Source organism: Acartia tonsa, chromosome 4 (assembly GCF_053477335.1).
Source record: "Acartia tonsa isolate MP-2025a chromosome 4, ASM5347733v1, whole genome shotgun sequence".
NCBI lineage: Eukaryota > Metazoa > Arthropoda > Copepoda > Calanoida > Acartiidae > Acartia > Acartia tonsa.
This window is the reverse complement of record NC_137263.1, coordinates 34,036,835-34,050,933: the sequence shown is the minus strand read 5'-3', so window position 1 is coordinate 34,050,933 and position 14,099 is coordinate 34,036,835. Positions and strand designations below refer to the sequence as shown.

General features: G+C 31.5%; 1 protein-coding gene and 1 long non-coding RNA gene across 2 annotated transcripts in view; both read right to left on the bottom strand.

Annotated features, from left to right (window-relative positions):
* Positions 1-238: 238 nt before the first annotated feature.
* The window catches only part of LOC145316905 (uncharacterized), a 60,879-nt gene continuing 47,018 nt past the window's right edge, over positions 239-14,099 (bottom strand). The window contains exons 7-12 of the mRNA XM_080157720.1: positions 4,430-4,475; positions 3,682-3,739; positions 3,439-3,469; positions 3,064-3,142; positions 1,065-1,224; positions 239-448 (exon numbers count right to left, since the gene is read on the bottom strand). Of these exons, the coding sequence (XP_080013846.1) occupies positions 380-448; positions 1,065-1,224; positions 3,064-3,142; positions 3,439-3,469; positions 3,682-3,739; positions 4,430-4,475 (443 nt within the window). The 3' untranslated portion in view covers positions 239-379. The remainder of the gene's footprint in view (positions 449-1,064; positions 1,225-3,063; positions 3,143-3,438; positions 3,470-3,681; positions 3,740-4,429; positions 4,476-14,099) is intronic.
* On the bottom strand, positions 5,752-9,230 carry LOC145316904 (uncharacterized). Its single transcript, XR_013878765.1, has 5 exons — positions 8,784-9,230; positions 8,313-8,379; positions 8,015-8,082; positions 7,470-7,586; positions 5,752-6,684 (listed from the first exon to the last, which is right to left on the bottom strand). It is a non-coding gene; the product is annotated as an uncharacterized LOC145316904 (long non-coding RNA).

Sequence of the window (14,099 nt, the reverse complement as noted above, 5' to 3'; positions counted from 1 at the left end):
ATCTGCATGTATTTAATTGGGTTCTTTCTAGAGAGTGATTTTAATTCTAATTAAAAATACATAAACATAAGTTTGGATTTTTTTTTATTAGAGACTGTAAGAAATTCTCTAATCTTGACAAGAGATGTGGCCTTGAGAAAATAAAACTATTCTCCAGAAATGTTATTCTATTCTATCTATCAAAAATGAATGGGGGGTTACTTCTTATCCCTTTTCTAGGGACTAAGCCACTGAAGGCAAGGGTTCAAGCAACTAAAATAATATCATGATCTAGAAAATTGTAAATATTTCATACCTAAGTTTAGTTGAAATACAAATTTTTAAGCAGCATCTTCAAATTTATGGTATTCATCATTAAACTCACTCTTTAGAAATGTATTTAAGCAATATAATAGATAACTGGAAATTGACCACTAGATACTGATGAACTGTGTCCACTTTTATACAACTGAAAAAAAAGAATAGGGGTAAATTTTACAATTTTTTTCTAATTTATTTAAGAAAAAAATCGGGTATAGTCCCTTTCGTAACATCGCACCTTGAGGGGCGATTCTTCGTATTTTTAATAGTAGCTTTTCTCCTATTTCTAGCCACTGCGGGGGGCCCTAACCCTGTGGGGCAATCACCCAACCCAATATAATCTAACCTAACCTAAAATAACCTATAAAAAGCCATTTTAAAAATACGACGAATCGTCTCTTAAGGGGCGATGTTACGAAAGGGACTATTCCCAAAAAATCTATTTAAGAACCATCAATGATCTAATTTATAAAGAGTGAAGGTAAAATGAGTAGGGGAATCTAATATACCTATGTAAAATTTTGTTTAGCCTTTAAAGGTTGCGTGATTTTTCTATTGTAAATCAGTGAGGAATATTTTTCTCAATCTTATCTCTGATTAAGACTGACAGACGGATATGAAGGTGGACAGGACAGACAGAAAAACATTCCATTTTTTTCATAACTTCAAACAATTCCGAGTTTAAGTTTTAAATTAAAGCTAAAGTTTTTTTTATAAAACTAGCTGCTTAGAAATTAAAAATATACATTTCTATGCCAACCCACCTGGTACCACCGGAAAAAGTTCTGATCTGGATCAGTCTTCCTGCGTGGCACCCCTTGGAAGCCCCATACTGTTCCAACATCCTCTGTTACAATCTTTTGACTGGCAGGATTGGAACCATTATCTGGCTTTAGCTCCCGTAGTTTCAGTGTCATCAGGTACCTTTGCAATAAAATTTTAATTAATTTAAATTTAGAACAGACTCTGATATAGCAAACCTACTCGACCTTTGTCTTCTCGTCATATAGCGGCGGCATAAAAGATAAATGGAAAGCAAAAAATGGCATAACACCATTCTGAGATTCATATGAACCTTTCATAAAATAGATGACTCAATCAGTTTAGTAGTTAACGAAATCTTAATCAAACGAAAGACAAAAACATTAAACTGTTTTTAACCTATTTTTTTATCATATATTAAAAATATACTATGACACCACTAGAATCAGACTGCAGAGCCCAAATTTGAATTAAGTCCCCAATAAACTATTTTGGGGGGATTTAAAAATCAATTTTATATGTTGCTGTGATCATTTTGATGGAAGCAAAAGCATTTTTTAGTTTGGGGTTAAATTGTTTCTTACAGAACAATTTGATGTGATTCAGATTATATCAATACAATAATAAAAACTCTACTCTGTTCGATGCAAATAATTTTTTTCTAAAACAATAATTTATATAGAAGAAATTTAACATTAAAATAAAACATATTATTCTGAAGTCTGAACCAATTAGAAGTCTCGTTTCATTTCAATTTTTTACAATTCAAAAAAGAGTGTTTTCACAAAGTGACTTATTTCCAATGTAGTTAAATAATTTTTATTTAATTAAAATGAAAAGAATGAAAACTATACACATAAAAGATACATGCTTTTTAAAAATATTTAAAAAAATAAGTTTGAATAATCTTATATTTTATCATATTTGTATATGTGACAAAAAAAAATTTGTTGTATTGCGTAAACGTTTGTTGTCATCTTTCACTATTTAACCCTTTACAGCCAATTTTTTTGTGTTTTAAATAAGTGATGGAAAACAAGCACGATAAAGTTAATTCATTGATATATTGTAAAGAATTAAGTTTTTAATGAATTAATTTAGATGAAATCAAAAGGCCTAATTTTACTCTATACCAGAATACTATATATATGAAGCAAAACACTCTAAAAGCTACGAATTTTACCCAAATAAAAAAAGACCTTTTGCTCTGATCAAAAAAGACCACAGCAACAGTAAAATTAATTTTTAAATCCCCTCAAAAAAGTTTATTGGGGACATAATTCAAATTTAGGCTCTGCAGTTTAATTCTACTGGTGTCATAGTATATTTTTGATATATGTTTTAAAAATAGGTTAAAAACAGTTTAATACTTTGAATAATAGGATACACATAATTTTAGGTTTTTTTTTCTTTTTTGTTTGTGACATCATAAATGCTACCTCCTATGCATATACCAATAACTAAATTATTAAACTTTTCCAATTATCCTAATTTTTGTGTGAATCTTTTGTCATAAGATTTTTAGAGCAATATAAGAAAAGAGGCAGAAGAGTTGTAGCTCTATGCATGATATACTTGGAAAAGTATCAGAATATTGTCCCTTACCTTACATCAGGAAGTAGCTCAGCAACATTAGGGAACATGAGAGGCAGAGAATATAGTCCCATACAGTATATACCTGGATAACTACCAGCACTTACTTACCTTATATCAGGAAGTAGCTCAGCAACATTAGGGAACATGAGAGGCAGAGAATATAGTCCCATACAGTATATACCTGGATAACTACCAGCACTTACTTACCTTATATCAGGAAGTAGCTCAGCAACATTAGGGAACATGAGAGGCAGAGAATATAGTCCCATACAGTATATACCTGGATAACTACCAGCACTTACTTACCTTATATCAGGAAGTAGCTCAGCAACATTAGGGAACATGACAGGCAGAGAATATAGTCCTATACAGTATATACCTGGATAACTACCAGCACTTACTTACCTTATATCAGGAAGTAGCTCAGCAACATTAGGGAACATGACTGGCAGAGGGTGTAGGCCAGTGCATTTGTCTTCAAGTACTGAAACCAATAACTCCTTATTATTTTGACACTGAAGGTTAGGAGACGTCCTACAGGATAAGGACTTCCTCCAGAAAAAATATAAAAATAAGTCTAATAAAATTGAATGAGAAAAGGTATTTGTATATTATTCACCTTTAAAATATGAGCTTACAACTTGGAAGGTGGGGACATTGAACTGTAAATTATACTGATACCCAAAATTTTATGACCACGTTAACTTATTTGTTGGCTCAAAAACTTTGGGTTCTTCTATTAAATTTTTATTACCTAAAATCTTTTAAAGAAAATATTACCTTTTCCTTTTCTAAACTCCTGCCAAGGGCCCTAAAAGTTATAAAAAAAACAAATCTATATATATCATATTTTTTTTAAGTTTTAAAGTTTTAAACATTAAAATTAAAAGTTAGGTGACTACATTTGGACTAAACTTCAGTTTTTCAACATTCTATTTTACATAAATGTTTTTCTTTTCCTAAACTCATTTGGTTTGTGAGACTTGTTTGTAATAAATTAAAATATAATATATTTTTTAAAACCTGCAAACAAACAGTTTTGGAGCCTTCACAGTTTTCTTGCCACTTTCTTCCCTCGTCTCTAAATAAAACCGAGAAATAAGCTACTCTATAAGTATTTTTGTTTGTCGGTCCATATGTCTGTCAGCATTTCTGTTTGTAAGTTCTTCTGTCTGTCGGTCTATTTGTCTGTTACAATGTTAAGTAGTTACCGATAGTTGTACCTGGATGATTCTCATTCCTTTATTCCCCCATCACTTCACTTCTCTCAACTTCTCCTTCTCTTTTAATTTCTCCCCTCCCCACTTCCCCGTTACAATTAGTTTCTTCCCTTCCCATTTAATACCATCTACAATACAAAGTAGAACGATGTCTGTCCGTCTGTCTGTCCGTCTGTCCGTCTGAAGCTTAAGATCTCAGTAACCACTGAACCGATTGGGCTCTACTCTTCAGGGAATATACCTACTGGTCCTGTGATGGTTTTAAGCTATTTTCTTTAGGGGTGGGACACCCCCAACCCCCCAAAAAAAATTTTTTACTTTTTCTTTTTAAATCTAAAATACGAAAAATTAAGTTGATGAAACCTCTTGGGGCAAAGCCCCTAGAGGCTAGGGGCGAAGCCGCTAGTACATTTATTAAAACATTAAATTTAAAGTTTTTCAAGATATTAACATATGTATATCGTTATAACTTATAGCTTTGCTTTTTTTTAGAGAAACGTGTTCTTTTACAGTTGTATATAATGAAAAGAAAATGGTAATAATGAAAATACCTTGTAATAAAGAAGCTTGTGTACATTAAAGGTTTTCCATGGGGACCTAAAATTTGAAAATACTTCAGATTAAAAGAATTAGTAAGATTAAATCTTCAGCTAAAACAAAACCCAGGTTCTACGAAATACCAGAAAAAAAATCGTTTTACCAGAAAAGTGGTAAAGCTGGTCAACCTGGTAAAATATACCAGTTTCGTGGTAAATTTTACCAGCAAAAATTTTAGCCAAAAAATTAGTCAAATTTTACCATTTTTTTTGTAAAATTTGACGAAACAAAAAAACCCGTTTTTTGTGTTTTAAATTAAAAACAGCTCTTCATAATCAGTTGTAGTACTTTAAAATAATGACTTCTATACAATGAAGCCTAAATTTAAATTTTTTTTTTTTTTTTTTTAATTTTACCACTTTTGGAAGTTTTACCAAAAATGTGGTCAATTTTACAACTCTATTTTTCAGGTTAAGTCCGAATTTTCGGACTTAGACAAAAAAACGCAATTTGGTCAATTTTTACCAAAAAGTTGGTAAAATTTGACAAGGTATTTTTTTAGATTTTTGGACTCTGACAAAAAAAATGAACTTGGTAAAATTTGACCAACTTTTTGGTAAAAATTGACAAGGTAAATTTTTAGGCTAAGTCCAGATTTTTGGACTTTGCCAAAAAAAAAAACTTGGTAAAATTTGACCAACTTTTTGGTAAAAATTGACAAGGTAAATTTTTAGGCTAAGTCCAAATTTTTGGACTTTGCCAAAAAAAAAAAATTGGTAAAATTTGACCAACTTTTTGGTAAAAATTGACAAGGTAAATTTTTAGGCTAAGTCCAGATTTTTCCAAACAAACATCCTTCTACTTAATGATAAAAATCGCAAATAAAATATAATGAGGAAATATTCAGACCTAATACTTTCCAAACAAACATCCTTTTACTCAGCACTATTTGCTTTCGTTATATGGAATATGAAATTAATAAAATATGATGATAATGATTTTATTTAGAATTTATTTCATATTATAACATAACAGGTCATATAGATATTATCCAGGTCAATACTGAAACTACAAAAGATTGGCATCCAAGATAACAACAGTCTACTACTGATGCCTAAATGTCGATTGATAACAGTGCCACCTGGAGAGGGAAATTGTAATGCTGCTTTTATGGAGATTAATGTACTGAAGAACAATCAGGCAAGTCTCCTACCTGGAGGTACTCTGACTATTTGGCTGGAAGTTATAAAACCTGGACCTGAAAGTGCAGTATCCTGTCTCTCTGGTGACCTGGAGAATTGTTATGAGGATCCAGAGTTTACTGATTGTTTGATAGAAACTAGTACCTCCAAATTAAAAGTGCACAAGTTTATACTTGCCTCAAGATCTCCAGTATTTAAGGTAGGTTTTTCCATTCTTACTTGTTAATTAAATTCTTGTCAATATTTTTAGGTAAATTTTTAGGCTAAGTCCAGATTTTTCCAAACAAACATCCTTCTACTTAATGATAAAAATCGCAAATAAAATATAATGAGGAAATATTCAGACCTAATACTTTCCAAACAAACATCCTTTTACTCAGCACTATTTGCTTTCGTTATATGGAATATGAAATTAATAAAATATGATGATAATGATTTTATTTAGAATTTATTTCATATTATAACATAACAGGTCATATAGATATTATCCAGGTCAATACTGAAACTACAAAACTTACTAGTATCGTTTCTGTAAATAACATACCATACACCTGTCAAATGTGTAATGAAGTCAATATTTTTTAGAATTTTAGCTTGTGGAATGTTTGGAGCTCTCGAGTAGAACTTAATTAACTGACACAAATTTTCTCGGTTCTACATTGTTGTCATAATAAACACTGATTGGGCGGATTGTAATCAATACGCTTTATTTGTTAATAAAGTCAATATTTTTTAGAATTTTAGCTTGTGGAATGTTAGGTGTCAACATTGTCGTCATAATAAACACTGATTGTAATCAATACGCTTTATTTAAGTTAATTTTAACTGACTAACAGAATATTCTCGGTTCAACATTGATCGTCATAATAAAACTTATTAGTATCGTTCTGTAAATTATTTGTTAATTTTAACTGACTAACAAATTTTCTGGGTTCAACATTGTCGTCATAATAAATAATGAAATTTTTTTGTATAATCTGTGACTGTTACATGTTGAGATGGAACTCAAGTTGTTCTCCATGGAACTGCAAAGCTCCACACTTCAAAACTGGTTCAACTCCAAAATCCTGAAAAAGAATATTCATTTTTAAATTAAGCAATTAAAGGATTAACAAATCAAAAAGGCCTTACAAAAAGGAAAGTTAACTGTTTTGGGAAAATTTCATGGAGAAAGTAGATACAGCTTGTGTACGTGCCTGCTTATTAGAGAAAGTTTAATTCAGTTATCAATACATAACCAGACTGAGAGAAACTAAGAATGTCTTATAACGGGAATTTGGAGTTATGGTATGAATTAAATAGTCGTATGTTAGTTTTAAGAGAGAGTCTAGAGATTAGAGCCAGAACTGACAATGTCGAGATCCAGAGGGAGGTTTGTAAGAGGTTATATCAGCATGGATGGATTACTACACATCTTAATCGCTGCCATCCTTCCCCTCTGCTGCCCGCCGCTGCCCAGGCTGCCGAACTGGCAGCTGTTCTTCACGAAGTAAACATGCACGAGGATGAATGTAATGCTGTTTAGATTTTAATAATATCCTGAATGTACTGTTTCAATAATATAAAGTAGTAAAATCTAATTTTAAATAGCTACCTATCTAGTACGTTATTTTTATGTATTAACTTTTGTCTAACCAGTTTAATATCTATCTAATAAATTTAATAATAGCTTAATTGTTAATATAATTTAGTATACAGTTTCATGAAGGTAGTTCGATGTGTGTCTGTGTATATTAACTTCATATTTGTTACGCTTGTATACATGGAAACTACCTTTTGGGGCCGAGGTGTTGCCGTAGTTGCGTGTAGGATTATTCCAACTATCTTTTATTACAAATAATTAAACACTTACTTTTAACGGATGAATTTCTGATGGCAACAGCTTCATGTTGGTGCAAGAAATGTTCCACGATCGAATTGCGGTCAGCTTATAATCAGAGAATACACCCAGCTGTGTGCGAAGCTAAACCTGAAAAAGAATATTAATTGAAATATAATTTATATATATTTTCAATATTATTTTACATAAAACACATCTTATAATATCTTTCTATTAAGGGTATAAAAATTCGTTACGCTTAAAACAATCATAAACCTTAAAGGGCGAATATAGGTTGGATATAATATGAGCTTATTTCAAAGGTGCTATTATATAGATTATAATAAATAATTTAAAGATAATGACATATCTAATTGTATTAGTCTGTTTACAGCTTATAAAACCTGTCTAACTCAAGATAATATTATGTAATTAGTGTGGTTCCCTAAGAACTCAAACACTCTACCATCACACAAGGCTTCGTAGCAAGGTTGAATTAAAAAGGTTTCGTTAAAGGATAGTCTTAATAACATGGCCTAAAATATCCATGTTCTTATTAAAATTATTTTAACACTTACTTCTATGTAAACCATTCACTAATTGCAGCGCCCATATATTTTCTCACGAATCTGATTCCTGGTTAAGTCTGAAAAACAATATTAATTGAAATATAATTTGTTAATATTTCTATTATTATTTATATATATTAATAGTAGAATACTTTAAATATTAAGAATAGGATAAAAAGTCGTTCTTATATCATATATCAAAAAGGTTTAAAAAATTATAAAACAAACAGTTTATCGAAGCAGCTTAAAACCATGCGTAAGGTCCTAAATTATATTGATTTTTTTATTACATTATTTAAACACTTACTTCTATCTCGCCAATCTTTAATTGCAGCGCCCAAATAGTTATTTCTGATGAATCAGTGTTGCTGAACCTGAAAAACAATATTCAATTTAAATATAATTTATTAATATTTCTTTTACATTTATATATATTAAACCCGGATTATTTAATATTAAGAATAGGATAAAAAGTGTTTCTTAGATCAAATCAAAAAGGCTTAAAAAAGGCTTAAAACAATTATCCTATTATATAAATATATTAATATTGTTCTCTTTTACAACGAAGCTTTTTATTTATTTTAATCTATAGCTGAAACTCAAATTAAAAATAGGATGAGGCCTCGACTTTTCTCTTCCTACCTTAAGTGCCCCTAGAGGCTTCTAAGGGGCATAGCCGCTAGTAAAACTTAAACCGTTAATCGAAGGCAGCCTAAAACCGTACGCTCAAGGTCCTATATTATTAATGTTTTTATATTAAAATTATTTAAACACTTACTTTTACGCAAACCACTCTTTGATTGCAGGGTCCATATACTAACAGCCAAGACTGGTAGACAAGTACTTTTTTAAACTTCTGAATATCAGCTCTCTAGGCGTTCTTAACTGACATTCATATAAATCTTGTGAGACATGGACCATCTCCTGTCAATCATACTTGGATATAACACGTATTTTCTCTAAGAGACTTGAAATATAACACTCATTGTTTACAATAGTTTTCAATCGGTATAGCGGCATTCATGCACATGCTCTGTACAGGTATACAACTTTATATTGAAAAATATTTCTTTTATATCCATTGCAATATATTTTTTTATATTTTATCGATGATATTTCATTTAAGTCATTGCAAAAATATATTACATTCACATTAAAAAAAATTTACATTAATTTAACTTTCGTAACCCTGTTTTCAGAAGATCAAATCAGCGTGCTCGACAAAGTTGCCAAACTTTAAAAAACACCTTATGTATATAATATCATTTTAATATTTTACCAGTTAATTAATTAAAACTGCATAACTTATATAATTCATGAAATGTTATTATTCGTTGCATTTTTACGATTAAAAATATAACTGTCTTGCAAAGTGTTTTGCCACCTATTCAATCTGTATGTTGGCAACCGTAACTTTCCATCGGCGCAATATTCAACTGCATTATATGACTACGATGCATTTTTGTATTTTAGTAATCATTTTTAGTGAAATTACAGTGAATTTTGAAGTTAATATGTAACATTCTGTTTTATAATTCAAATTTTATCATTAATTATTGAGAATTCTTTGTAAAATATTCTTCGTATTCGTTTTTTCTCCCATTTTTGGGACTCTTTTTAGCTTACGTAATATACAGGACTTTTTTAAATGTAAAATTAATAAATATATTTCTTGCATCGTAGTATAAACGGATTTTCGCAAATATAGGAGTACAATTATAAGAATGAAACTACTTTTTTTGCTCAGAGGTGCCGGAGGCACTGGCTAAAAATAACTGTTTTTAATCTTATGCTTTTAGATTTTTATATTCGTAGAAAACCATGGATATAATACGATATGCTAGTTACCTATTTTTTTTGCGTATGAATGAGATCACCTGTTCCTATCCACCGGATTCGAATGAATACGAGCTATTTTTATTTTGTAATTTTTTATTTCTTAAATATTCTACCTTTTCAGATAGTTCTGAATAACAGGCTATTCAAGTCAATCACCTGGGTACGCGTACATCATAATAACAGGTATGGGTGTATATTAGCTGTATAAGATTTATTTTTTTTCTCCTGCTACAAAATTTGTTTTAAATAAATAAGGGGGGGGGGGAGTTTTGACACATTTGCGTAAACAGGGAGTATAGGCTTTATCTTTGGACTGAGAGTATAGGTTATTAGGGATAAAATCATTCTTATATGATGAATTTTCCCAAGTTTTAAGATTTTTTGGATAGGCCTCCAGGTTCCGGAGCTCCAGGCCTTCCCCCCCCCCCCCCTTGTTTAAGGACAAATAAAATACCGGAAAGTTAAAAAACATTAATCACACCCCTCCCAAAAATAAACAAGACAAACAAAATAATCATTCCTCAAATTAGGATGGATCCATACCAATACCACGAGCTGCATGACAGATGGGACGCCCTCATGGTTAGGATGTTGAGACTCTTCTCCAAGCTAAATATTCGAGTTCAAGAAGAATCATGTGGCATTGATGACGCTGTTGAAATAGTAAAACTGTTATACCATCACGGTTGGGTAGAGACACACTTAAAGAAGAATGAACCTATGCCCGAGAATCTCTACGAGAACGAGAGACCCCGCCTGGATGATACCGAGAGATATGTCATTGACCATGAAGCCGACTGTGCACCTTTCCTCACCAACGTCAGCCCTTTTTTCTAAATAAAACCCAGAGTAACACATCTCTTTTCTTAATTTAGATTAACCTGCTCGGCCCTGATAATATTCAAGACCATGAGTTCTTCACATTCTGACGAGCAGGAAAGAATAAGGAAAGGTAAAAACTACGAAATTATTGCAGGGGTGTATATTCTGCTCCGGGGGGGGGGTGTTAAGGTGAAATCACTTTCCCTTTGATAAAATCTTTTATTTGTCTTTAGATCAGATCGAAATCTTTTTGAGCGGCGTCAAGAGATGGATATTATATTTCCTTTATTTAGATGTTAATAGCGGAGAGATAGACGGGTAGCAAAATTGGTTCAGTGGTTATACTCAAAAGAAAATTAACCTTAAATCTTATCTCTTGTTTTTCAGGATAATCAAAGAAGTAATGCTTCTGATACTATATCTCTTTTCCTTTCAGTAGAATACAGTAGGCAAGCACGAGTTCGGTCCTTAAAAAAAACAAAAGGGATGCACTACTGCCACTAATGCGATTATTGGGTTAATTATATCTGATGTTATTTTGTTGTTTAGGTACAAGAGCACGGGGACGAGTACCGGGTTTGAGTCGAGTCCTTAAATGCGAAGCGCGAGAATCAACAAACAACCTTTTCTTATTCTGGATGGCAATGGTAGGATGGATCGAATGAAAAACAATTATTTTTCCTGAGGAGAGAGGTTTCCTCTTATATATCGGATATAATAAAAAAAGGCAAGTTATTCAAAATTGTTTTCTTTTTGATTTATTTTTACTTATCAGTTATGCAAGTGAAAATGCTGATATGAAAAATAAAATCGACACTTAATATTACAAGACAATAATATTTTTTTTTTCTTTAAATACAGAATTTAAAAATAATTATAAGTGCAATCAAAATAGATATTACAATAGGAAGACAATATAACATGTATTGTAATGTTACCTTATAACTAAAGTTTGATCCTTAAAACTAAACTAAATATCGACTATGTTTTTATACTTCCTCAAGGGGAAAAAAAAGCAGAAGTTTTTCTAATCCTTTTACTACTAGAACTAAGATGTTTTTGAATATGAAAAACTATGTGAAAATACTTAGGTTAATTTTTTTAATAAGTTCTTTTATTTTTAGGCTAAGAAAAATATTGCTGTTAAAGTGAAAAAGAAAAGAAGTGGAAAAAAAGAGATGAATAAAAAACTGTAAAGTTAGAATAAATTTTTCTCAAACTATCAAAAAGTTAAAGTCCAAAATAACAACAAGAGAATAAGGGAAAAAATCAAAGTTAAAGAAAACGCCAGCACAGAAATAGAAAAGCACCTTTTATCTACCAAAGAAAAAACTTTTACCGAACCTAAAAATTTCTAACCTGTGAAGATTTGTTGACCAAGGGACCAAGCTGGAATGACTGGTATCATATCTAGTTGGTTTTCCCTTTTTATACCTGTAGAGATGCATAATCGTTTTCTGTGCTTTTGTATAAAGGGTTGTTTTTCCATAAGGGGTTGAAACGTTTGTATACCTATATATATATATATATCTATGCATAGCGATGACTCATCCAAAAATACGTATACCCTATTTTGCATTCTTCTTATGGAGTTATTTTAGACTCACTAACATTATAAAAATAAAAATAACTATCAATGTAATACTTAAACATGTTTCTTAAAATTATAATATTTTTCTCTTTTCTGTGATATCTTCTTTGTTTTATCCTTCTTATTTCTTCTATTGTGTGTATATATCCAGTTGTTCATTATGTAGCTGTTTTCTACCTGAAATATTTGTTCTGTTATGTATTTTTTATAGCACTCCATTGTTACTCTAGTATTCGCCTTTTTTCCTTACTATCATAAATATAGTCTGTAACTATATAGGCTGGTTCTCCCCTTTTTATTTTATGCGTGGTTACTCTACAATTCTGTTCTGTCAGTTCGACTATTTATGCCTTATGAAATCGGCATAACACGTCCCTACTTTTCCCAAAAAAAAAAAGAACAAAAAAAAAGCTCTAATTTCTTACCTCTATTTTTTTATTTGAGACTATCAACAGTAGAGGTTAGCCCACACATCTGCAAGGCCTGGATGGATGCTGTTATGATATCAGCATGGTTTAGTAATATATCTCCAGACTTTGTAGATAGGACCATGAGGCCAAGGCGAGAATGTGATAGTAGCTGTTGAATATTAATTACAGCTTGATTCAGGTAACTCTCAACTTCCATTTCATTGAACACAGTTCTACTCATAATACATCTGACTAGCATCTGGCGTTCAAAGAATCGGTTGAAGAACATCTGCGCATCTTCTTGGTTTAGTAGGAAACTCAAAGGTGTGTTGGCCAATTGTTGGGGTAATATGTAGACTACAGAATGATGTTTCAGAATTTCAAATAAGGTTTGAACACTGTCCAGTGGTGTGGCTCCGGTTAAATTCCTGCGGGGGCATTGTTTGATCTTTGCCGCTGTTTCTTCCATTCTAGGTTTTATCCTCATTTCTTGGACTGATGGAGGTGGAAGATTTACCATGATGCGTATTTTTCCTACCTCTAGATGAGTGGCGACTGTTATTTCATGGATACTCCTGACGTCACTGCCTTCTAATGTGGTACAGGTACAATCTTGATCTTCTCCCTGGGTTACATTGAAAGTTTCTGTCGCTTTTTCATTCGGATCGAAGAGACTTTTGTCTAAAGTCAGCTTTCTGAGTTTGGATACTCCAAGATATGATTTGTTTCTTGTAGTGATTGCTATAATCCTGCCTGCTGTAGTGCCGACGTGGACGTCGGCGTATCCGTTAGGTACCTCAGGGTTATGTTCAGAGAACAGATTAATATCTAGAGTAAAAGCTTTCAACATTTTTTCGAATGGTTTGTTGATCAATATTCTATTGTTAGCCATTACGAAGCGGCACCCCTCAGCTATGTAGCCAAGGGGTGTCCCTTCAATTTCAACTGTATTACCACTGGGTACTGTTGCTTCCATATGTTCAGGTTCATGACTATTATTCTCAAGAGTGATAATATCGTTCAAAATAGCTTGGTCCTCCGCTGTAAGTGGTGGAGTATTCATCAGAGTATCTTCCATGGTAACGTCCTTGGCTATCAGATCTCCATCTAGGATATATATAAAATAGAAGAACATAATAGATATATATTTTTCCTTCTTTTGCAAAAAAAATCATGTATTATCTTATATGAAAAATAAAAGAATATAATAAATATATTTTTCTTTTGCAAAGAAAAAAATTCACGGAACCTCTTACAAAATAAAAAGCGATAGACATATATTTCCTTTGCAAAGAAATTCACGGAACCTCTTACATGAAAAATAAAAACAGTATATATATGTATTTTTTTTTGTAAAATTTTCACGGGATTTTTTTTTTTATATATAAAAGTGTTGTTCTAAAATTCATTATTTGGAAATTATAACGAGATT